General features: G+C 40.5%; 1 protein-coding gene across 3 annotated transcripts in view; it reads right to left on the bottom strand.

The window, feature by feature from the left end:
• RUG1 (Regulator of chromosome condensation (RCC1) family protein) overlaps positions 1 to 27,072 on the bottom strand; it is a 509,474-nt gene that overhangs the window by 415,401 nt on the left and 67,001 nt on the right. For all 3 annotated transcript variants that reach the window (XM_089373312.1, XM_089373313.1, XM_089373314.1), the window contains exon 2: positions 24,528 to 24,604. In XM_089373312.1, coding sequence (XP_089229438.1) covers positions 24,528 to 24,604 — 77 coding nt within the window. The remainder of the gene's footprint in view (positions 1 to 24,527; positions 24,605 to 27,072) is intronic.

Genomic DNA, 27,072 nt, shown 5'->3' with positions numbered 1-27,072 from the left:
ATGATATGACTGACTCATGGATGAAAGTGATGTATGGTCTGTGCCCTACAAAGAAGTCCCAAAACATGAAGACTCCTGAATAAAGAAAAGAAGTTCATGACATCGTGACGAGGAGTTCTTCATGCACTTGGTTGTCCCATCATCTCCACCTAAAGAGTTGATGTAGGTCCCTAATTAAGAGGGAGCTTGGAAACATATTTCTAACTTGGTAGAAACTTGGAAGCAAATTACTAAGCCAAGAGGGAGCTTAGGTACATTCCTTCTGTAGGAATGAGTACACTTCCTCATTGGAATAGGTACGTCCTCCCTAAGTCGAGAGGGAGAGATAGACACATCATTCTATTCACTTGGGAAGACAAAATGGAGGATTGGGTAAACATCTAGCATCTAATGCTCTTTGAGGATGAGTTAGAGCATCCAAGATGAGTAATCGTAGAGGACCAATATTCTTTGAGGACTTGGAGTCCAAGATAAGAATAATCCTAGTGGAACATACTCTAAGAGAACCCGGGTGGGGTATGTTTCGAGAGAGACAATGATGACGATGTCTATACATCGTTGGTCTCGTCAGCATTGAGCTTTGATCTTGTGAGAGATAGAGTTGTTAGACAAGGCCTTGCTATGTGACAATGCTGGTTGATATGATGCTATAAAAATGGATTATCAATCTGACTCTTCTTATGAGAATACTTCAGATTGAGAATGTCCAAGTACCTTGTACGAATTATGAATACCTCCCTAGTTAAGAGGAAAGTGTTGAAAATTGAAACTAGGTTCAGTCTTCATAATGACATGAGTAATCATGATTTTATGTAATTGATGTAAAGAAGAAAATAAAATTATGTAATGTTCCTAAACAGGAATATAAGTGACAAACAAAGCATGCAAACAATCCAGCAATCAGAAAAACGAAATATACATTAAACACCCATGGAAACGCTAGAAATAGAGAAATGTTGCACCATTTTATTACTTCTTCAAGAGAAAATACAATAGTAAAATAGAATGGTGCACCTAGGCTTGTCTCAATGGACAAGCATGACAAAACCCAGGTGAGAAAATGCTAAACTGAAAGCTGCTACAACTTCTGCATCAAATTGAACTGTGATGCCCCAGAAAATTGTTCTGTCTACTGACTTCGAAGGGTTGGAATCACTGCTTCCCGTGCTCAGAGAATATGAGATTTCAGCTCCTTGGCCTAAACCTAGAAAAACCCAACGAAGGAATTGGCCAAATGTTGACCTCGGAATTTTGGCCCAAATTCCCCTTAGCTCATCTAGCGGCTGGCTCAGTTGGGACCCCTGCTTGACCCCTTAGATCTTCCCAGAAAAATCTATAAAATTAGGACTGTGATCCTTGCCCAAAACCCAAAAAAACCCGAAAGGAATTTGGCTAGTTTAGACTTCTGAAATTCGACCCCCATGGAGCCCAACTTCAGCTGCAACTACAAAACTTGGCCTATTGGAATCTGCCTGTAAATGCTCCCAGAAATGGACCCAAAATGTTGGGATGACCTCTACTATCAATCCCTGACTTCCAGGATGGGAATCCGGCCTATGGCACCTGCTCCTTAGCTCCACAAAATTGCTGGACTGGCCCTCTGCACTGTCCCCAAGCCCAGTAATTCGAACTGCTGGGATGCCGGCTCCGAAACTCACAACAAAGGTTGGCCCTTTGCTGCTCTCTCAATCCTCTAACTCTCCCGGCAAATGCTTGATCACTGATAGCTCCAAACTCCCCCCGCATATTCTCTAGCTAGCCAAAAATACGCACTCCCTGATGTGGTTGAATGGTAGTGTTGTAACACACTCCCGGAACTCCTGAAATACATATGGAACTGCCTGTCTAGGGCGGGCACGGATGGTCCTCCAAAGTAGAGGTTGAAACTCCCACTTGAGAGATTCGTGGCTAAACAGCCAGTTGACTCAACTAAACAGCAGAGCGAACAATCAAGTAATTTTGATTGCAAGGTGTAAGAATGAATCCAAAATGAGAGTTGCTCCCTCCTTATAACTCCTTCGGCCTCCCTAGCCTCATGTGGGCCTCTCCATCCACCTACTCGACTTTCCCTCCAAGCTATTCGAATGGGCCAATTCGAACTCCCATGTGGATGGCCCCCACATTCCACTACCAACCAAGTAAAGTCGAATTGCCTCCTAAGTCCCTAAGTCGAAAATGATGGATTCTCTTCCTTAGCCAAAATTGTGCAAAACTGTGTACCAGCACCTTGTTACAAATGTATTTGAGAAGGAACATTACAGTCCTCCCCTCCCAAATGTTGCTTGCCCTCAAGAAACCTCAAATTTGGGTGCTCCCAAATGTGCTCACCTTCCCAGGTGGCATCCCCATCCGGCAAGCTCCTCCATGCACCAAAAATCGCTTTTCCTCAAGCAATGCCTAGGCAAGCATCCCCTCTAACTGTTGCTCCCCACTGCCACAGCAAAATGTGCCAGGGTCCCAGATGTGCCACTAGATCGGGCCTAACCTCTACATTGTCCTGATATGAAAGAATCCTTCAATACCAAGATCCCAGGCAATCCTATCCAACATGAAGCTCCCCTCACTCCACTCACTATCCTGCCCGGTGAAAGTACCAGAAGTCCCCTACTCTATCAGTGACTCGCTAAAGCCCAATGGAAGATCTGTATGATCTCACCCTGCAATAGTTTGAGCATCCCTAAAGGTTATTGAGCTGTGAAGAGTTGTGATGCCCCAATTCCCTACTAGTCCCAGAGTGGTGCCACCATGATGACACTACGCTACTTTGACTATGTCATACTCCCCATTGTGCGCAGTCAGTATCCCCCTCTCCTGGAACTCGATAGTGGAATACTAAAAGATGCGAGACACATCCTGCCTGGGCATCTCCATGGCACCAAGGCCTACCCATCCAAATTTAACTCTGAACCTATGCACCAACAACGAATGCTTGCCTCCCCATATGATGAAACCCTCTGTGAATCCCCATGTGTCATCCCAAGAGCGAACTATATCACTCTCTGCCACAACTCTGCTCATCACGAGTGATCTATTGATCAACTGAATCCCTGTATCCCATAGCCAGACCTGCTGCAGCATAGCCCTGTCAACCGATGGAATCCCTCTGGCCCTCGTCTCTAGTCCTTGCATGTGATCACTATATAGGCTCCATATATCGTGGGCTAATCTGATGCATACTAATCTGCCCTATGCCTGCCACTGTGTAGTACCGAAGATTGCTGGAAGCCATGTGTGCCAAAGAGATACCCCCTGAATGCAACCAAAAGATGGGTATCCGATACTCGTAATCGACTCAAGGTATGTGGATCCCTCCTATCCCTGCCAACCATCTCCCCTGGGTCTGCTATCCGCCCTCTTGATAATGTGCCAATATAAGGTCTAGAACCTAGACACATAACGGGAAACTACCTCAGTCGTACCCAGTATCCTCTGCTCATGCATGATCCCGACATGCCCTGAGAAAAGAGTGACACGTCTCCCTTGTGACTAGTTCCCCAGGCTCGGTGAAGAACGATATGCCATCCCTGTAGATGATCACCTCATCCCCCAATTTGTGGCTGTCAATTGACGCAACAACCCAATGCCATTGCTGAAAAGTCTCCCCCCTAGTGCGCTAAGTGTCACCTAAATATCTCGGTTGAGCTCCTCGTCCTCCACTGCTCATGCCCAGAGTGCAGAAAGTCGACAACAAAATTGACTACGCCCATGAGGGATGTAGAAGAGGGTCAAGCGTGAGAGTCCCCGTGGATACCATCAAGTATCGCTCATCTGTGTCCCCATCGATCCTGGGTGAACTACGCCCAAAGGTATGCCCGGTGTTTCCGTCCAAGGGTCTCTCGGAAGGCAACACTCCAAGACCTCGTTGTGTGGCACTATACACCCCTGCATACCACCGATCATCCCAGTACTCCTGGACATGCCATTGTACACCACGGCCTACCCCTGTACACCGCTGGATACCCTCGGCTACAGATATGCCATCCTGTATTGGCCTGTGTCCTGCCTGTGTCACTGTACCTGTCACTCCTCGCATGTACTCAATGCGATGTGAGGCACTCCCACTCCACAACGCAGTCCAACATACTACGACACACCACCCTGCATCTCCATGCTCCTCTGCAAGCCCCTGCTCCTCGCTCCATAGCCCACACCACTGGATGTTATGGCCTAACATTGGGTTTGTATGCATCAGACTGCATCCCTCTACATAACACTAGACCCTATGACATAACTCTGTGTAGTCCTGTGTACCACTGCACACTGTCATACCACCCTGTAACATACAGTATCTTGGATGGGCCAAAATATCCACCACTCAGCTAGTACACCCTCCATTATGTGGACTACATCCCCCCATCTGCTCTGAAAGACCTGAGCGGCCTAACTCCCTGCATGCTAACAGAAACGACACTACTGCGCCTATCCTCAATAGTCCTTGTGTCCCATATGTTAGTAAGAAAGCACTCTCTCCATACCATGCCCTATCTGATAGCTTGTCGATGCCGCCTCCTCCTATCAGCTCCTGCCAAAGTAAGCTAGTCACCCTGTGACTCCACGCACCGTCAATATGCCAAGACAACTCATGAAATCTGTCTGCTCGCCTGTCAAACCATCCTGTCACTAGTGCTGACTAGGGCTCTGATGGAGATCTAAAAATGTGGGTGTACTCAAGCGTCAAGTCCATCATGTAGCTACTACCATCACCTACCAGCTCTATGATGTGATGGAAAATCCCACCAGGATCCCAAAAGCAGTTCGGCCTTCGAGTGCCTCTGGTAATCCATGGCCTCTGCTAACATCTGGCCATGGATGTATCCAACCACCTAAACTGCTCCATCGAGTACCAGCTCAGTACCTCTCACCATCCAATCCCAAGGGAGAGATCGAATGTGTAATCCTCTGTGGAAGGAACAAGCCCTCCAAGCTGATGTGGTTTCATGCTCAGCTCAGTCCTGCTAACCTGTCCACCCCCTCAGGTACGTCTAGACAACTCGGCCTCCCTCAATCCAACGCATACGGGTGGGTTGATAACGCTATAGACCCCACCAGTGGGCCTCTGAAGTGAACTGTGTTGAAAACCCAACGCGCGGCCTCGATGTTGCCCCTCATCCATGGCTAGCCCAATGGATGATTGTGCATCCTCCTCCATCACGGCCTCGACATGAGCCTTCGACTACTCCATAGAAAACCCAATGTGCACGATATGCTCACCAATCAACTCTAGGTGACTGTCGTCTAGCAACTCTGTCATAGATCTAGAGGCCTCTGTACCTATCGGCTCCTCAACAATGGTGGAGCTGTCTTCCAGCACCTCATCAACCTGTGGTGCATTGTTATCACCTGAGAAATCGATCACAACCCCAAATACCTCATCAATGGATGGCGCCTCATCAATGGGTGCATGCTCAACATTCTGCTTGCCAACCACGGCCCCTTCAACTACTCTTTCATCTTTTTCCTTAATACTTCTCATCATCCCTGCAAAATCCCGCTGAATCCCCATTGGTTTGTGCATACCCCTTAGTTCACAAAATTCCCAAAAAGAGAGGGACGGCTGAATGCCATAACCCAATGATTGGTATGCCCTCCAGTTCTCCCCCAATAACTCCACATCAGTTGCAATCATGTCCGGATTCCCAAATGAGGAATGAATCAAATTCTTCCCCACATCAATCATCATTTGTTGTATCCTCACCACCACATTCCAGGTGACCGCCATCTTGTTTGATTCTGAACTTTCCCACGGGTTGAGCCAAGATTATGACTCTGATACCACTGTAATGTTCCTAAACAAGAATACAAAGCATGCAAACAATCCAGCAATCAGAAAAACGAAATATACATTAAGCACCCATGGAAACAGTGGAAATAGAGAACTACTGAGCCATTTTATTACTTCTTCAGAAGCAAATACAATAGTAAAATAGAATGGTGCACCTGAGCTTGTCTCAATGGACAAGCATGACAAAAACTAGGTGAGAAAATGTTGAACTGAAGGCTGCTACAACTGCTGCACCAAACTGAATTGCGCTACCCCAGAAAATTATTTTGTCTACTGACTTCAAAGGGATGGAATCACTACTCCTCGTGCTCAGAAAATTAGAGATTTCATCTCCTTGCTCCTTGGCCTAAACCCAGAAAAACCCACGAAGGAATTGGCAAACTGCTGACCTTGGAATTTTGGCCCAAATTCCCCTTAGCTCCTCTAGCTGCTAGCTCAATTGGGACCCCTGCTTGACCCCTTAGATATACCCAAAAAATACTATAAAATTAGGAGTGTGATCCTTGCCCAAAACCCAGAAAACCCAAAAAGGAATTTGGTTGGTTTAGACTTCTGAAATTCGATCCCCTTGGAGCCCAACTTCAGCTGCAACTGCAAAACTTAACCGGCTGGAATCTGCCTGTAAATCCTCCCGGGTATGGACCCAAAGTGCTGAGGTCTGCTATCAATCCCCTAACTTCCCAGATGGGCTTTCGACCTATGGCACCTGCTCCTTAGCTCCACGAAATTGCTGGATTGGCCCTCTGCACTGTCCCCAAGCCTAGTAATTCGAACTGCTGGGATGTTAGCTCTGCTGGCTCCGAAACTCGCAAGAAAGGCTAGCCCTTTGCTACTCTCTCAATCCTCTAACTCTCCCGGCAAATGCTTGATCACTGATAGCTCCAAAGTCCCCCCGCGTATTCTCCAGCTAGCCAAAAATACGCACTCCCTATTGTGGTTGAATGGTAGTGTTGTAACACACTCCCGGAACTCCTGAAATACTTATGGAACTTTCTCTCTAGGGCGGGAACAAATGGTCCTCCAAAGTAGAGGTTGAATCTCCCACTTGAGAGATTCATGGCTAAACAGCCAGTTGACTCAGCTAAACAGCGAAGCGAACAATCAAGTAATTTTGATTGCAAGTTGTAAGAATGAATCCAAAATGAGAGTTACTCCCTCCTTATAACTCCTTGGGCCTCCCTAGCTTCATGTGGGCCCCTCCACACCTATTCGACTTTCCCTCCAAGCTATTCGAATGGGCCAATTCAAACTCCCATGCGGGTGGCCCCTACATTCCACTAGCAACCAAGTAAAGTCAAATTTCCTCCTAGGTCCCTAAGTCGAAAATGATGGGTTCTCTTCCTTAGCCAAAATTGTGCAAAATTGTGTACCAACACCCTGTTACAAATGTATTTGAGAAGGGACATGACAAATTATTTTTGTAATACTTGAATCATGGGTTTCATGATCAAGGAATTTTATTTTTAGTTAAAACTCCCATTGAGAGCTATTAGGTTTGGTCATCAAGTCATAAAGTCTATTGATTCAATGTCATGTAATGAAGACCCATTTGGGCATGTTACAAATTGTAAAAGAGAAGTCATTTGTGTTACAAACCCTCCAAGACCTTGTCACAACCTCCCCTTGAAGCCGGTGTTGATTTGGGTTAGCATCGGATGTGCTCTAGCCACGAAATTTGGTGGAGAGGTTGGGGCACATGAGATCTTCAATACCCAGAAAGGGTTTGGGCAGATTCTAAACAGATCAGGAGATTTTAAAATAATTGATATTTTTAATGGAATCCCTAAGTCTAAACTTAGGAAAAATAAAATATTAATGTGTATTAATATGAATCTGTGTTAGAATGGTCCAAATGACATGGATCAAGCCAGATCTAATCTTAGTCGTTTATTAGGGACTTAATCTCGGTCGTTGAGATGTCAACAGGAAAAGTGTAAGAGGAGGCTTGAGGATCACTTGGAGAGTACACCAAAGCGATCAGTCATTCTATTCTCTAGAGCGGGGTTTGCTAAGAGAGGTAGAATCAATGATCGGGAGAGCAACTAACAGGCATTGAGTACAGAGAAACAAAGAAGGCAGTGAGTGTGCCGAGAGAGCAGCGCAGCAGCCAAGGAGAGTGACACAAAGCCAGCAAGGGCTACTATAGGGCCATGTAAAGGCAGCCAAGTGTTGTGCAGAGCACCAAAGGGGCCAGCACAGCCGACGCAAAGGCTCCCAGAGCTGACGCAGGGCCTCCTGGGGCTGACACAGACCTAGAAAGGCTGATGCAGGGCCAGCGTGAGACAGAGAGGGGCTGACGCAGTCCAGATTGGGCAGACGCCGGGGTTGCAGGAGCGGTTTTGTGCTGAGGAGCTGCCGAAAGGATTTTCCGGGGTTTCAGCGAGGAGATTTCTCTCATATTGTGAGGTATAGCTGCTAAAGAAATTCTCTGTTGGGTAGGCCAGTTTCGGCACCCAGATTGTACTCTGATATTGCTTAATAAGAAAACCCTCAGATCACTGCACCAGTTTTCCTCCATTGGGTTTTTCCAGGGACATTGGTCCAAAAATAATGGTGTCATGTGATGTGTTTGTTCTTATTTCTTCGTTGTTGATCTGTAATATGTTGAGCATGCACTGGAGTTTATTTTCAGTATTTACTTTGTAAATAACTTGTTAAAGGAAAATTAATAAGTAGGTAGGAATAAATCAGAAAAAGTGCATGAAGGGTTTCTAAACTAAGTAAACTTAGAAACTTCAACAGTCAGCCTACAAGAAGGAATAAGATGATTCCAGAAAAGACAAGTTTGCCTAGGCACCAGTTCAAGTCGGCTTATTTGTGATGGACAAAACACTATATATAGGGCAGCTCGACCTCACTCAAGGACAAAATTTCGGTCAAGGTCTAAAGTGAGAGAAGAAGTGCGAGAATCACATAAGAGGAGCCTCCATCCAAGCGAAGGAAGAACTAGAAGCCGAGTTGCTTTGGGTCAGTTTTAGGGATAATATCTCCACACATGCAAAGGAAGGAAGTATCATCTACTGCAGAAAAGGTCGAAGGTCTTGTTGCTGTTCAAGAGGTCGAGTCAAGGAGAAAAATTAGGCAAGATTACAAGTCGAATTACAACAAGAAGTCATACCATCCAAATGAAGAAAATTAAGGTTCAGAAGTTGGTCAATCTCTCATGCTAGGGTTTCTGAAATAGGGCCGAGGATTGCAGGTCTGATCTAAGGGACCGAAATCTGAAGGATAGCCGAGCTAGTAGAAGAAGGAAGAAGGTTGACCATCGTTGACTAGAGGAAGAAAAGAAGGCTTGTGACTTGGTCTTGGAGAGGTCGATGTGTCAAGGGTCTTGATCATGGTCTTGGTATTCGTCAATTGAAGCCTCTATAAGAAGAAGAATTCGTTTTGGATTTTCCTCTCAAGTTGGAGAGGTTTTGGCCCTAGCTGATCGCCTACATTCTGTGTCTCTTATATCTTTATTGTTTATGCTATGGCAGTTGTTTGATAATAATCTAACTAATGAAAAGAAGCTAATCTAAATAAGTAAAAAGCATTCACAAGCTATTATCATCAAAGAGAAATCTTCTAACCCTACGCCCTAGATTTCTTAACAGTCAATCTACGATCAACATGCCCAGAACAGAGATAAGTATGCAATCAAATAGGGTCAAAGTCTTCCTAAAATGCTTGGCCTCCAAGACAATCAAAGAGTTTGGTAAGAGTAGAAGTAAACTAGCCCAAGTCAATGCAAGTCAAACAGATAGAAAGAAGTTGGTCAACACTGGTCTGAAATGTCTCCTTGACTCCTTCGCATCAACATGCCCAGAACAGAGATAAGTATGCAATCAAACAAAGTCAAAGTCTTCCTAAAATGCTCGGCCTCCAAGACAATCAAAGAGTTCGGTAAAAGAAAAAGTAAACTGGCCCAAGTCAATGCAAGTCAAACAGATAGAAAGAAGTTGGTCAACACTGGTCTGAAATGTTTCCTTGACTCCTTCGCACGTGTGGATGAACCTCTGCAATTTTCAAATCAAATTATTGTGATGAGATGCCAAAATGAGCTCCAATGAAGTCATATTTGTATGTGGTTGAGGAGGTTCCTTTTCACATGTGGGGCCGACTTGACCTTCTTGAGGCCGACTTGGTCAAAGTTGAAAATATGAATTGTCTCCATCATTTGATAATGAATATACCAAGCATAGCTACCCAATTTTTCAACAAAATGTAGGGAGCACACCCCCACTTTGGGGGATGCGTCCCTGTGGAACACTGGTACATATTGACACGTGCTCCCTGAACAAACCATCACTAGCTGGTGCAAGGTATATATTGACCTTCACTGGTGACTTTTCCAAGTATACTTAGGTATACTTCTTGAGAAAATAAAGGTCATGTCTTTGAAAAGCTCAAGGAATTTAGGGAATTAGCTGAATAGCAAAGAAATTGACCTGTGAAACATTTCATATCAAAAAATGGAGGATAATAGTGGATGTGTAGCTCTCCAAGCTAAAACATCCTCCTTAAACGATGCAAATGCCAAGTGAAAACGCTCATAAGGTGGCACATGTGGCTCTCTAAGGTGAGACATCCTCTCAATCATGAATAAATGTGCATTAAATCTCCTCCAATATGGAATGTCCTCAACCATGAATGCAAGCAACCTTTAAGATGGACATCTCCTCAAAATAGGTCATGAAACTACGAATAACCTCCTCGAGAGACTTGTGGCATATCTGAAGGTGGATGTCCTCAACCATGATATAGATGAGAGTGCAATAAGGCTCCAGGAAAGGTGGGCATTGAAGCATTCTCTAATCAAGTGCTAAGAAGGTGGATCCATGAAACAAAGCACCAAATACATGAAGCCAACATGGAATGTCATCAATTCCCAGCTGATTTCATGGAGAAAGACAGCAACCCCCCATCAACCAGTAACATAAGATCATCCCTCAACTTGTGCGCAAATGCTAGATTGAAGGAAGAATTCAAATAAGCCATGTATCATCATCGACCAATATGCCTAATATGACAAGTGTGAAAACATCCCACATTGCCAGGGTTATCCATGGTAGGCCCCTACATCAAACAGTAGTGCATAAAATTATGTGAAAGAGGGGAGTGCTCCACATGGAGGGTGTAGTCTATATGTAATATTCCTAGTGGGAAATATTAAGTGATAACAGCAAATAAAGCATAAACATGCAACCATAAAACTAACACACTAGCATAATAACAAATTGCACCAAAAATTGTACCAAGAGTTGAGCCATTTTATTAACTAAGAAAACAAGGTACACATAAATGGAGAAGAGGGACCTGAGCTTGCTATAGCAAGCTAGTCAAGTCCCGAGTGGAAATGGTACTACCCACTGGCTAGAAACTACTCTCCCCAAGTCTTGCACCAGCCCAGTAAATTTTGCTATTGTTGGCTGAAAAGGAATAGGTATTTGACCCTCCAAGAGTGCTCAAAAGACTATAAATTTAGTTGTAGCCTCCCCACCATATATCCACCAAAACCCAGAAAGGATTTGTACACCCGAACAGCCACCCTAAGACCCACCAAAAAGTGTGAATTATCCAGTGACACTGATTGTACGCACAGCTGGAGAAATGTTGTTAAAGCCCCTCAATCCGCTCGAAAAGCACCAACAAATGTATGCCCAAACTCCCACAAAATCCTCCCAAAAAAACCCCTGTCTTCTTTTGCCCAAAAACTCTACTCCCTAGCTCCTACGAATTTGCCCAGAGAGGCCTTTTGCGCAGGCCTGCATAGGCCCTCGAAAGAAAGTGTTGTCTCTGCAAACTTCCCACAGAGTTGGTCTTGGTTCTCACTCCAATTCACCTGCAAAATATGAGCAAGGGCTCCCTTCAAAAACCCGTCAAAAGATCTGCATTGTAGTTGCTCCTCTAAAGGGGTGTGAATTCTGCCTCAATGCCCAATCTACCCCAGAAAACCACCGTGATCACCCGCAATACTTTTCGGAACAATCCTCCAATGATATAAGAATTTCCTCCTAAGGATGGCACTCAAGGTCCACTGAAGGTAGGGTGAGATTCCCACTTGGAAATTTCTTGTGCTGAACAACACACTATTAACTTTGGCTAAACAGCACAAACAAACTAAAGGTTCAATTGTCAAATGATCAAAAAGTCCCAAAATGAGAGCTCCATCTCCTATTTATAATTTCCAACTCCCTCTCTCCTTGTGGGCTCCACCCATCGAATCTCCTCTTCCTTCCTTTTCCTTCCAAGTCAAATTTCCAAGGGGATGTGTATTCCACATGGAGTGGCCCCCACATTCCACTAGTTCCATGATCTTCCCTTTCTCCCAATTTTGTGTCCTTTACCTTCTTCCAAAATTGAGGTGGCCCCGTTCTATCCACTTTTCCTAAGTCTCAAAGCCAAAAATAAGTCCATCTAGCTAAAATTGCAAAAATAGTGAGGTTGCTTATTAATTTTAATTAGAGGAGACATCACACTATATCATAACACGCCATTATATGTTTACAAACCCTTAACATGAACAAGGGTGTTCACCTCACAACCATCAATCTATGTTAGACCATAGTAAATCACCCTAAGAAGAATGTCAATAGAGTGATAGCAAGGGACGAATGCCAAGCATACTATAACACCATGAAGCCAAACAAATGAAGATCATAGTAGCTCTGTTGAGAAATCTAGGGACAGCAAGTGTAGGAGATTTCTATTTCAATGATAACAGCTTGTGAAGACTTTTTACTTTTCTTAATTAGGTTCTTCCTTAGCTTGATTAATATTGTGTTCTCTTCATCAAACAACTAACAAAACATAATGAACAAATGAGACAAAAGACACAAGATATAGGTGATCAGCCAGGGCCAAAACCTCTCCAATCTTTAGAGGAAAACCCACGAGAAATATTCTTCTTATAGAATCTTCAATTGACGAATTCCAAGACCTAGACCCTTGACAAAGACTTCTAGTCAAAGACACCTCCAAGACCAAGTCCAATTTCTTTCTTATAGAAGTTTCTTCTCACAATGTCAACTCAAGTCAAACTTATCCTTTAAGCCTTCATACCTGCAATGACTTCGGTCTTTGATATGGACTATCTTGACACTGATCTCGACTTCTTTAGAATGACATTAACTTGATCTCCTTGTTGTAGATGATGTCCTAGCCACAGTCTGCACGTGTGAAGATTTTAGCCCAAAAACAGTCCTGAAAATATGCCTTTTCTTCTTTGTTTGTGACACTCTTTCCTTCGCTAATTTCAGAGCTCTTAGTCGAGTTTCTCATGTGTGATACTTGCCCCTAAAGGAGGTCGACTAGACTTCTTTATATAGCCATTTTGTCCCATTCATTAGGCCGACTTATAGCTGTCCCCAACCCGACTTGTTGCTTCGTGAGGCTGACTTGATGATTGCTCCTTTCACAAGGTCTTGGAGGGTCTTTTGACTTTATTTGACTCAAATAAAATTTCTTTATAATATGCAACATGCCCCAAATGGGTCTTTCAAACATGATAATGACACATAAGCCCTAGAAGCTCTCAATGGGAACTTGACCTATAAAATAAATTCTTCTTAAGCATGAAACCCATGCCTCAAGATCAACAATAATAAATTTATTTTTCTCATAAAATCATGATTACATATTTCATTACGAAGACCGAACTTAGTTGCATATTTCAACACTCCCTCTTAACTAGGGAGATATTCATGATCCATACAAGGTACTTGGACATTCTCAATCTGAAGAATTCTCGTAACAAAAGTCGGATTGGTAACCCATCTATATAGCATCATATCATCCAACATTGTCACGTAGCCAAGGCTTTGACTAACGGCTTTATCTCTCTACAAGATCAGAGCACAATGTTGGCAAGACCAATGATTTATAGACACCTTCATCGTTGTCTTCAAGGAACATATCCCAGGAGGAAGGGGTTTTTTTTAGTCACTGAAGCTTTGGAGTGCATGCTTACTTGAAAAAAACATTTTTGCCTACAAAACAAAAAACCATACAACCCAACACAGACATGCAAAAAAACCAAACCTTATGGCTTGAAATTAGCTTTCGTCAGAAACTAAATATTTTCCTCAATGCTTCTGATTTTCCGAGATCACACTAAGGCGCTGTGGAAAAGAGCATACCCATGAGAAAAGCCCTTCCTTTCTGTTTCTGATTTACCCAGATCGCATAGAGTTGCGGGGCAAAGAGCATACGTAGAAATGAAAGGTATGGATCGGGTAATAAAAAGCACAAAGCTAAATAAACCAAAATAAATAGAGAGATGAATAACTATAACTGCAAATAAAAAATGTATACCTCCAAAACTTAAAAATGACGTAGTTAGGCCTACTGAAAACCTTTTCGTGTGAAACGAAAGGGGTTCCTCACTGGAACAAATGCTCCTAACACAATAGAGCAGTCCTCTCGGCCCGAAAGCAGTCAGAAACAGTAGATCTAGGAAACGACAATCAGATGCAGCTGTACCGCTTCAGATTTGGATCATCAACGGATGCGGCCCTCAAATAGCTCTGATACCATGTAGGAATTTACAAGGTAAGTTCCTCAGATAGAACACCAAAGCACACAACTCACAAACAGATCACAGATCAATACACCAGTATTCTTGACGTGGTTAAAAGTTAAAACCCTCAAAGAGGGAAACAGTGCACGACCTGAGCCAACGCGGCCACTTCAGGAAATTTATTAATAAAAAGAAAGAAAATTTACATAAGCTTCTCTCATGAACAGTCACCTTACAAATGACCCTCCATGCTCTTTAAATAGAGATCATGGACCAATCGGGTGTTAATCCAGGGATCAAGTGTCAGTAATACCGAGAAGAGAATGAACCGTCGGATCACTTCATGTCTAGAACATATCGAGACTATCGGATTGTAAGTTACAAAAAGTACATAGTAAATAAACACACTTTACCTAACTCTACACTAGATCAAGTTATACTTAACTATTTCCTATGTGTCGGAATATCCTAACAATTTTCAAGGAAATTTGGGTTGGAGAAATCAGGCATTTTCTAGAGGGGATCTTTACGGGACTTTGGGAGCAATGTTGCACGAAGCGGGGACGAAGCAGGGACGTTTTTTGGAAGCGGGGACGCGGAAGTGTCATTTCCAAAAATCTAGGAAGTGAAGCGTCTGCTATATATATATATATATATATATATATATATATATATATATATATATATATATATATATTATATATTTATATTTTTTTGCATATATACTCAAAACAAACATCCCAAACAGGCGTTTGCTATATATATATTTATATTTTTTTGCATTTATACTCAAAACAAACATCCCAAACAGGCGGAAGCGTTTCCGCCTCCAAAACAAGCGAAAGCGTCCAAAACAAGCGGAAGGGTCCAAAATAGGCGGAAGTGTCCAAAACAGGCAGAAGCGTGCTTCCGAATTTTGGAAGCGCGCTTCCGTGGACACTTCCTGGATGCATCCGCACGGGACGCGCTTCGAGCCTTGGAACCGGGGGGGGCGCTTCCTGCAACTATGTTTGAGAGGCTTTTAGTGTCATATTTTGGGCATCCCACAGCAATTCCATTATGTGGGATGTTTTCTAGCCAAATTGGGTAATTTACCCTTGTTGGGGGTCACCAGGGGTCGGTGGATTCAGCCCAAACCCTTTCTGGGTTTTTGTGGGTTTGGTGACAGGAGGCTAGGACCAATTTTACAAAATTTTCTAACCACTTCTGAGGGCAAAATTCTTAGTTCCATTTAGCAGGAGAAATTGTTGGAAGATGGCACAATTTATCCCGGGACCATTTCCACCACTTGATTACGTGAGAAATTTATGGGTTTTATTAGAGCTAGTGTGGAGAACCTACATTTAGTTTTGTAGAATTCTTGGAGTAGATTTGAGGGTCAAAATCTTAGTTCACCTACAACAACAGTGGCAATGATTTATTGGGTCAACACAAAGGTTTTTGGTGGAGTCATTCCAGTACTTGGGCATCACAATTCCAACCTAGGTTTCACCTAGCTTGTTGTAGCAAGCCCAGGTTCCTATTTCCATACTCATTGTACTCCATTCTGCTCAAAATAAATAAAATGGCTCAGAGTTTTGGTGCATTTCCTCTTGTGTTTTGATTTCCTGTGTATGTGTTGAATTTCCTAGTTGTTGTTATAGTGCATGTTTTTGTTATTCACTTAATATTTATGTTAGGAATATTACATCAATATCACCATCTAAGCATTAAAATAAGATAGAAAAAGAGCAAAATGTCAAATCAACATTTTGTTTGAGTGATGTATACATTTTTACCAGGGTCATGAAAAAGGAGTTCAACAATCAATGCCACTAAAATCAAGGTACATAGAGGCCATGTTGTCTTGATTAAATGCTAGTTCCATGCCCTCATACATGATAGAATCCATTGGAAACATTGCAATCCCCCCAATCCTGAAATCCTGAAAATTGTTAAGCCTACTAGAATTTAAGTGGGATCTAAAATTCTACTTTATCCATATAAAATCCAATGAGGTTAGTGTTGAGAAATCTAGGGAAGAATGATTAGTTTTCCTTTAAGCTTGATTTCTCTTACTTTGACAAGTTCTTGTGATATTACTTAGTTCTTCTTTATTATGTTAGAGTCCATTCCATCATCAAGACAAATGCCAAACAAGAAGATCACAAAGTAGGACACTAGACATAGGCACACAACCAGGGCCAAAACCCTTAACAACGGGAAAACTCAGTCAAGAACTCCTCCTTTAGTAGATTCAAAATAAGTTGAGATGACCAAGACCCTAGACCAAAGACTCCTTCCATCCATCAAGTCAACCTTGTTCCTAAGTGATGCATCATGCTTCATTTCCTCAGTGTTGTACTTCATTCCTGAAAGATGTGATACCTTTGGTCCTTCAATATTTTGATGCCTCAGTTTGTTCCTATGATTATGCTGAGCTCAGTTCCTATAGCCTTGACAGGCTTCGGTGCTATGCTTCGGTCTTGTAGTTATGTCATGCTTCAGTCCTGAAATAATGTCTTGATTCAGTCCTATAATAGCTTAGTACCTCGGCCCTATAATAACCCAAATCTTCGACCTTGCAAATGATCTAAATCCTCCTTCTCCGTTGTCTTTGTTATCTATCCGACTTGATACTTCATCTCTCTGTTCAGTCGAGTGCACATGGGTATTTATAGTTGTTTCTGATTGTAAATGAGCCGACATGAGTAATTTGTGAAGTCGACTTGTAGAGGATCAGTCTGGAGGCCGACTTGCAAGGTGACTTGATGGAGGAGGCTTTTGACATGACAAATAGATTTTTATCTTTGACACCATGAACCCAAGAAGGGATTTTTACATAATAAATTTGACTTTGACTTAAACAAAAATCCTAAAAGCCTACAATGGAGGCTTGACCTATGACTATTGACCCAAGCATGAAATCCATGCTTTAATAAGTCAAATTAATAATAATAAAGATTTATTTTGACAAATATATTACATCATGACTCAAGTACAATTATGAAGACCGACACTAGTTACATTCTTCAACACTCCCTCTTAACTAGGGAGGTATTCATAATTACATACATATAGAGTACATGGAAGATCTCAAAATGAAATGAACCATGAAGAGTTCAGCACACTCAGTGCTACGGACTAGATACCTAACCAGGGTATTCTATCTGGGTGGGACTAAGATGGACTCAAGTTTTCAGCCGCTCTAGGTACCATCAATCTTACTACCTAACCATCAACCCAGGGATCTAGGTGCATATCCAAGGTCGGAGCTCCATGACCAACGCCACCCTCCCTCTTCGAGATCTAGACATCAACACATAGGCTGGCCAGATGTCCTCCCAAGCATCTGCCATTTTATGCTTCATCTCTCCTATAAACTAAGCCAAATATATCCATTTGTCCAAGAATGCTTCCACAGTGTTCAACCTTTTTATGGAGAAATTTACCTGTACAAACACAAACCCCAATCAATAATAAACTTTCAAATATACATACAACTTACAAGTAAACACAAATCTTCGGGGTCCTCAATCTTTTGGATGCTACTTTCATCATCATGTTATATACAATTTGTTGGAAGTTTTCTTCTTCTTTCATTTCTTCAATAACGTCAAATACATCTTCAGATCTTTCTCAAGTCTTTTGTTTGCAACTTCATGACATTTATCGATAGTAATTTTGCTTACTTCAAAGTATTCACTATCATAATATGCCCTCCCTCTTAACTGGGGGGGTATACCCTTTCTTCTATCCAGGCTCCCTCTTAACATAGGGAGATCAACCACTTCCTTCTTTTAATACATCGGAGAACCTTTCATGGCTTCCATTCCTTCTTACAGTATCAAGGTTATCTTGATCATCATTCACATAACTTCCTTCATCATGTTTATCAATATCATCAAGTCATCTTTACTTACGAACATCTTCTACATCTTGAAGATTATGTCCCTGCAAAACTTTTAATAGCAAGTACGAACATACATAAGCATGAAGTTAACTATATCATAATCATATGGAAGCATTTTGGCCTTAGACATTAAACACCTAAACCTATATAGGTTCATAATCAGCAAAAGTTACATCTCTTTACATACTAGACTTCAACTTCTTGCTAAGGTTTTGTCACAAATCCTAGACTTCATCTTCGAGATACAAAGCCTTAGATTTCAATCAAATAACGATCCAATCATTGTGCTTTACATCAACAATATGCTTTTACATGTCATACTTCTACTAGGGTTAGTTGCAAACCCTAGATTTTATCATCAAAACTAAACATCATCATCTCCTAGAATATCAATTTCTACTAGGGCTTTGCTACATACCTAGAATTCATAAACTAAAACATGAGCATGAATGCATATACATATCTAGGATCACATTATCAAGTACTAGCATCTCATATCAATATGCATACCTACTAGGTGAACCCAGGACACAAACACCAATACATCAAAGTCAGACAAACAATAATTTTTCTCCAGGCTAGGGTTTCAATCGGAGGAATATACACCTAGGGTTTCATTCCTAGGATCTTACTATAGATATTATAGGGCTTTTGCTCATAAACCTTAATTTACCAAACCCTAAAGATCTAGGGTCTCAAGACATAATATAGACATTAACAACAAACCCTAAAGGACTAAGGTTTCCATAAATATTGACATACCCTTAGGTTATGGTTTTATAGTGAACCTTTTTAGGGTTCCACAAGAATGGTAAAATAATGAGGATAGATTCAATCTAAATTAATCACCCTAACAAGAATCTTTAAGATTCAAGAGACCTAAACATGAGAAAGTTAGTGATATAAATAAATTTTAAAATGACCATACCTTTAAAAGGATTTACTACAAGTCTTTATACATACCTTGAGATTCTTCCTTTACAAACCATGTGGGATTTTAGTTGAAGGGTTCCTTTAACAAGACTCCTTCTAAGACTCTCTTTGAATATTTCCTCTGAATTTGGTTATATACCTGCAAACTTAGTTTCTTCAAGAAAAATGTAAGTAACAAAGATAATATTAATATTTTGAGAAGAGGTGGAAGCTGCTTGTGAAAGAGCTCCCTATCCTTACAACAATTATTGACAAGTACTAACAAGAGTACATGAGTGTAATTACAAGTTAGGGATTTCAGTTTCAAAGATTTTAAATTTCACCCTAGACTAAAAGCTAGGGTTTTGTATTGAGTAAGATAGGGTTTATACACTCCCTCTCCCATTCCCATTTACACTCTCTCTCCTTGCTCCTGGCTCCTTGCTCTCACTCTCACTTGCTCTCTCTTGCCCCTCAATCTCTCTTGCTCCTCACTCTCTCTTACTCCCTCTTGCTCTCACTCTCACTCTCACTCACAAATTGTAAAGTAATGAATTCATTGGAGGGAGGGTTTATTTATATTCCGTCCCTCCCTCCCTTCCCTCCCTTTTTTCCTAACCGAGCGTTTTTTTCCAGCGGAACCTTTTTCTTTTCCGAGCGAAATTTTCCACCCATTTTTTGGCCGCCAGGAGCATTTTTTATAGCTTGGGAGCGGTCAGGAGCGATCGCTCCCCGACCGCTCCCGGGCTATAAAAATTGCTCCGGGAGCGATGGGAGCGACGCTCCCAGGTTCGATCCGACATTTGGGAGGGAGCAAAAAAAAAAAAATCCGGGAGCGTGCTCCCGAGTCGCTCCCGCCCGGAGCATGGATTGGGAGCGGGATCGAGGGGGCGCTCCCCCACAACACTGTCTTAGAGATTCATGTTTTTCTTTGATGCCTTGAAGGTTTTAATGACCTTCTTCTTGCCCTTATATAAGCGAACCACGCTCTAAAACCATGTTGAGAAATCTAGGGCAGAATGATTAGATTTCCTTTTAGCTTGATTTCTCTTACTAACAAGTTCTTGTGATGTTATTTAGTTCTTTATTATATTAGAGTTCATTCCATCATCATGACAAATGCCAAACAAGAAGATCACAAAGTAGGACACCAGAGATAGGCACACAGGCAGGGCCAAAACACCTAACAAGGGGAAAACCCAGTCAGGAGCTCTTCCTTCAGTAAATTCAAAATAAGTTGAGATGACCAAGACCCTAGACCAAAGACTCCTTCCATTCATCAAGTCAACCTTATTCCTAAGTGACACATCATGCTTCAGTTCCTCAGTCCTATACTTCATTCCTCAAAGATGTGATATCTTTGGTCCTTCAATACTATGATGCCTCAATTCGATCCTGTGACTATGCCAAGCTTAGATCCTATAGTCTTGATAGGGTTCGGTGCTACGCTTCGGCCCTGTAGTTATGTCTTGCTTCAGTCCTGAAATAGTGTCTTGATTCGGTCCTATAATAGCTTAGTACCTCGGCCCTATAATAACCCAAATCTTCGACCTTGCAAATGATCTGAATTCTCCTTCTTTGCTATCTTTGATATCTATCTAAACATGATGCTTCATCTCTCTATTCATTCGAGTGCACACGAGTATTTATAGTTGTTTCTAACTGTAAATGAGCCACCATTAGTAATTTGTGAAGCCGACTTGTAGAGGATCAGTCTAGAGGCCGACATGGAAGGTGACTTGATGGAGGAGGCTTTTGACATGACAAAATAGATTTTTATCTTTGACACCACGAACCCAAGAAGGGATTTTTACATAATAAATTTGACTTTGACCTAAACATAAATCCTAAAAGCCTACAATGGAGGCTTGACCTATGACTATTGACCCAAGCATGAAATCCATGCTTTAATAAGTCAAATTAATAATAATAAAGATTTCTTTTTACAAATATATTACATCGTGACTCAAGTACAATTATGAAAACCAACACTAGTTACATTCTTCAACAGTTAGAAGTTTAGAACCACTTTCAAACATCCTACAATAATTAATGGTAATGTTCAAAATTTAAGTAAAAGGATGAGAATGAAAAATAAAGGAGAACATCACTTTCATGTTAAGAATTTAACATTACCATTAATTACATAGCATTAGGAGGGCCCTAGAGTTGAATATTAGGCTTCCCCACTAATAAAATATTGTTTTTAGAAAAAATTTAGGGGGGACACCCACAAGCACTCGTCCCCATGGAACATTACTCCACATACTTTTGAGAGACCCATGACAACATAAACTAGAAATACATGGGAAAAAAATGTGGGTTGGTGGTCTGGACATATGTGAAGGCAGAGGTTCATGGATCGGAAGAACTTGTGACAGAGATTCCTCGTTTTCAGAGGATTCTGTTTTCTAAGAAGATTATGGCTTTTCTTCTGGAAAGAGATGAGGAAAATTTTTGACAATCTTTGGGGGCTCAATCTGAGAGATAAGGTGACTAGTCAGATAGGTCAGAGGGATAGATTTATCAGACTTAGTCATCCAGCATTAATCTAGTTTTTCTGTAATCTCTGATATTTTTTCATTAGTTTGCCATAAAGCTTTTCCCAATCCTTCTTCTAATTCTTCAAGTTGTTCTTTAATTTTCTCTATTAGACTTAAGGCAAGTTGTTTGACTCCCTTAGTCTCATCTTGGATTTGGGGTAGAGAAAACTGGAGGTTATTTACAGTGGCTTGGACATCTTCTACATGTCCTCTACGAGAATAATCAATTGAAACAAAAACATGTACAGCCATACCTTTTAGTGCAGTGTTAGTCCAATTGATCTGTTCACTGATGGTTTGTAATCTATGGTCTGTACCAGCTACGGCAGATTCATTTTTAAGCACTAAAGGAACAGCCTTACCTTGCTTTCTGTTTTCTTCAAGCATGATACCTTCGAAAGGTGGAAAAATTGAAGCATATTCAATCTTAGAGCCATCTAAACTCTTCCGTTGATGTTTATAGATTTTCCACTCCCACTCATCATCTTAACATTAAGGACTTCTAGGATTTGTTTCCATTCATAGAATGAAATCCAGCAACCATTTTTCTGCATATAATCTTTCCATTGTTGGGAAAGATTTTGTTTTTCTGTGACTATCACTAAAGTACTGATATTAAATTTTGATGCATTAGGATGCGTAAAGAGATCCCAGTTAATCATCTTCTTCATCCATTCTGGATCTACTTGATATTTTTTGCAACCCTTCATTAATGAGAAAAATTTGTACATTTTTGGTTTTGAAGGTTTCTTGCAATCATTTGGTACCTTATTCTGGAACTTGGAAGATGGTATGACTTGATCAGCTTGTTCAATGTAACCTAGGCTATATCGGGGTGTGCCAGGTGCTCTCATTCGACTAAACATTTCTTTCAGTCTGGGATCTTGATTTTCTAATGATGGTAAGGAATGAATCATACGCACATGGTCATGTGGGAATGAAATATCTGCACATTTAGGGTGTGGACAAGATTCTATAGATATAGTACTTGGAGCTTCCCCTGTGCGAGGATTATGATTCTGGTGCTCTTGGAGAAACCTTAAAGAATTTAAATTCACAAGCTCTTTACAAGAAGGACATTCAACAGTTAAGGAAGTAAATTGTAAGACTTGGGCTAATTCTAGTAAAAAGGTATGTACACATGCTAAAGATAGCTTTGGCGTATTTCCAATGACTGGTGCTTGAACCATTAATGAAGATCCACATATATAGCAGCAGATGGGAAAGATAAAATGGCAAAGGATTGGTTTTCTGAGATTTGTGCAATAGTAAAGTTCTGAAACTTTGGTTGTTTTGGAGCTTCAACCACCTAGTGCTCAAGAAAAGTAAGGTTTTCCCATCTTATAGTGTGGTGTTCAATCTTTTGGTTAGAGGGATCTGTGACACTGTGACAACAACCACACTTGATTGTGAATCCCTACTGGGAGTATGGAGGCCTGCAGGGTATAATGTATTTGTGTGTCTGCACTTAAATTTGAGTAGACCTATAAAGAGATAAGTTGAAAATATGATTAAAAAAGTAGTTTTGTTCCTTTCCCTCCAAAAATATTTACCCTTATGGTTGATATGATCGTCTTGAATCATATTGGTTCTTTAAAAGTTGATTTTAATTGTACATTTTTTTGGCCCATTTTTTACCTCAAGGTTCCCCTAATGTGTAGGGGTTGAAGGAAATCCATTGCCTAGCAATGAAGAAAATCCTTGAATATGCTAAGGGTATGTATCAATTTGGCATTAAATACTCTTATATGGGTAAGGCTACCTTGGTTATCTCCACCAACTTGAATTAGTCTAGAGATTGGGATAAGCACAAGTCTACTTCTGGTTATGCTTATTTTCTTAGCTTGGGTATTGTTGCTTGGGCAAGTAAGAAGTCACCTACACTTTCCCTCTCTTCCATTAAGGCCAAACATAAAGTTGTTGTCACACCTACACATGAGGCAGCATGGATTCAAGCGTTAATGGATGAGAACCTAGGCTTTGTCGAAAGCAGCCAACTTCACTTCGATGTGATAATCATGATACCATTCAATGTTTTTGCCATCTAGTGTACCGTGCAAAGGCCAAACACATTGAGGTTCATCAACATTGTATTCAACAATTGGTCGAGGATCAAATCATTCATCTGGAATATTGTCGCACTAAGGACCAAATTACAAACATCGTCACAAAATCCTTGACAATAGCCAAATTTGTCAAATTTTGTACTTTACCTTGGGTGAAGGAAGTTGTCATTAAGGTAGGGTAACTGTAATGTCCCTTCCTTGACCCCAGGTCAAACTTAAGGGGGAATGTTAGTGTTAATAGATACAATCAACTTTGGGTCTATGTAGTGTTCATTAATCTAACTAAAGTCATAAATATATATTATTACTGTGTGACCCTAGACCTAAGTGGTCACATATTTTAAATTTTTACCCCATTATTCTAAATAAAGGGGTCTTATATCCATTATAAACATTCGTGTTGAATATCATTGAATATGGATATATTCTACATTCAAGTTTTATTGAACATTGTGAGGAGTGTTATCTGATCCATATATCTCATGTCAATTACCAACAATATCTTATACTATCAGTGGTATAAATAGACAACCTTGTTTGAATCCTCTACTAAATGTTTTAGCTCTCGAGGGATGCCTCTACCCAAACATGGGAGGAAGTTTCAAGGATTATATATGCTTTGTCAAAGAGAGAGTACCAATTGTTGCTACACATTCTAGTACAAGTAGTGGTGGGTCACTCAAAAGATAAATGCAAACAACAATACCACTTAGTGGAACAGTGTAGTTTGCAGAATCCCACCACTTCACTAGGGTGTTTTAACCAAAACAATTCTATGATGTAAACAAACAAATAGATGAAAGACCTAACATTAAAATGGACAAGCATATACCTGAGTATGTCCTGTGTCAAAAGGTATTCCTAGTTGCCCATAATCATTCAAACCAGTTGCAAAGACACGCCCTTGATCTGCCCAATAATGTGCACCAATGTTAAAATGTTAGTTTCTTAAAATCTTAATATTAACCAATTAAAACTAATGAATAATAAGAGCATGCATCCCAAATGCATAAGTGGATTTTGCAATTTAAGAAACCAGAAACTAGATAGTGGAATTTCTATATAATATTATTTGGAGTAATGGCACACCACAAAAGAGAATATTGGAAGAGTGTTTAAGGAGGGAGAGTCAAATAAAGTAGTCTCAAATAAGCTTCACAATGTTTGCTTGATCCTTGGCATTTTCAACCATTACATACCTTTGGGTATTTTTCTATTGTGGGCAATACATATCTTGTGTTTTGCTCCTTTTAAGTAGATCCTAGTACTACTATCCTCTCCTAATCTTGTAAACACAATAAAAATTGTGAATCAATAACAGAGCGAGTTATTACTTGCATGGCAACCACCTTGAACTATATAGAATATCACGTTAATCCACATTCAGTGGACTATTAATAAATATAATAGAGTATAATATAACCATGTACAAGGTATCAACAAGGACATCACTACAAGTTGTTAAACCAGGGATGGTCATATTATCCCCAGCAGAGTTCAATTCCCCAGAGGTACATGTTAGACATTTGTGGGATGCCATCATTATGAAAGTACAATGACTGTGGAGATAGACATAGTTCCTAATCCCGACTGCCACCAGCTATCAACCTTGATTATGCTTGTGTGGACACTCATAATCAAAAGGAAGCATTCCAACACAAACCAACAAATAGTAAATCATCTACAAGGCGCCAAACATCACCTCCAAAGAATGACAGCTATATCAAAGATATGCTCCAAAATAAAGATAAACATCTATAGAAGTTTACACAGTGATAAAAGATGTGTCTTTACTTCAGAAGAATGTATTATGTAATTTTTATTTAGTCATTCTCAAAGCCAAACACATAGGTAATATTTGGGGGACCAACTAATTCTTTTGTAAGTTAACCATACTATACACTCTTGTCATATGTTCCAAGATCATTGGACATGTTTGACCATTGATGATGGCATTACACCAATAATAACTGAAGTTTCGATTTCCTTAAATTTAAATGTGCAGACTTCAATGTTAATATTCATTGCTTCTTCATTTCATTTTTTTTATAATGATGAGAATTTTGCATATAAAGTGTTTATCAACTTTCCTGTTGCTTTAATGGTATTAAATTGGTCTTAACATATGTTGCACCGAGTTTCAAGGATGAATGTAATGTACTTGTATGCAAAAACAGCACTACCACTGCAAAACCACTAATTTATCTATAAATAATAGTAAAAATATGATACAAGTAAAGCTCAAATAACAGAAGTGTGAGCCAAAAGCGCAAAGTATTAGCAACACCTATACACCCAAGTATATTGCACCCACAACTGCAAATTGTGGAGGAAAAACTATCCAAAAAATTATGTTGTTTAGATAGATAAGACACAAAAAAGTTATAAAAACGAGGAGAGAACTTCTATTTATGCAAAAATACAGAGAAACCCTAACATGAGGCCCAAGTTAATATCGAGGAGTAGAGATTTTAAAGTTGGTGACGAACTCAATTTTCGATTCAAAGACAAAGCATGTAGATAAAACAAGATAATCTTATTGGTGTTCAACAATTAACCATAGATCAATGTGATCAGAACTGGTCAGAACTAGCTGGTCCAACCGGTTGGAGGGAAAAAAACGGTTTGAACCAGTGAACCAAACTATTTTTGGCTGATTTGGTACTGAACCGTCCTTTTTTCATTGAACAATGCTATCAAGGACCCTTTGATCATAAAAAAATTTTAAGTAATGATTTATGTTTGGGGAAGCCTAGTATTTGACCAAATGCCTAATATTCAAGCCTTTGGCCCTACTATTGCTGTGCAATTCATGGTAATGTTAAATTATTAAAGCAAAAGTAACATTCTCATTTACTGAAAATTTTAACATTACCATGAAATGACTCAGGATGTTTGAGAGTGGTTCCGATCTCATTGGATTTCATAGGGAGGAAGTAGAATTTTAAATCCCACTCAAAATCCAGCAAACTTAATAGCATTTCAGGATTGCGGGGGTTCCAAAGTTTTCATTGGATTTTGTCATGTGTGACGGTATAGAACTAGCATTTAATCAAGAGCACCAATCCCTCTATGTACCTTGATTTTAGTGGCATTGATTGTTGAACTGTTGTATCATGATCCTATTAAAAATGTACCCATCACTCAATCTTGAATTGACATGGTAAGCATTTTCTATCTTATTTTAATGCTTAGAGGGTAATATTGACGACGAAGATACCAATATAGGCAAATATTTTGATCATATGTAGGTATTTGTTGTAGCATGAATTTTTTTGGATGCTAGAAGCCATCTAGGCCTGTTTGTTAATGTATTTTCGGTTCAAAGATGGATTGCACACAGTGTTATTTTGGTTATGTGCACCTTTACATGCTAT

Source organism: Pinus tabuliformis, chromosome 8 (assembly GCF_031772625.1).
Source record: "Pinus tabuliformis cultivar Carrire ecotype Pingquan chromosome 8, CPIR1, whole genome shotgun sequence".
Classification (NCBI taxonomy): Eukaryota; Viridiplantae; Streptophyta; class Pinopsida; order Pinales; family Pinaceae; genus Pinus; species Pinus tabuliformis.
Note: the sequence above shows the minus strand (reverse complement) of the source record. Positions and strands in the feature narration are given on the sequence as shown.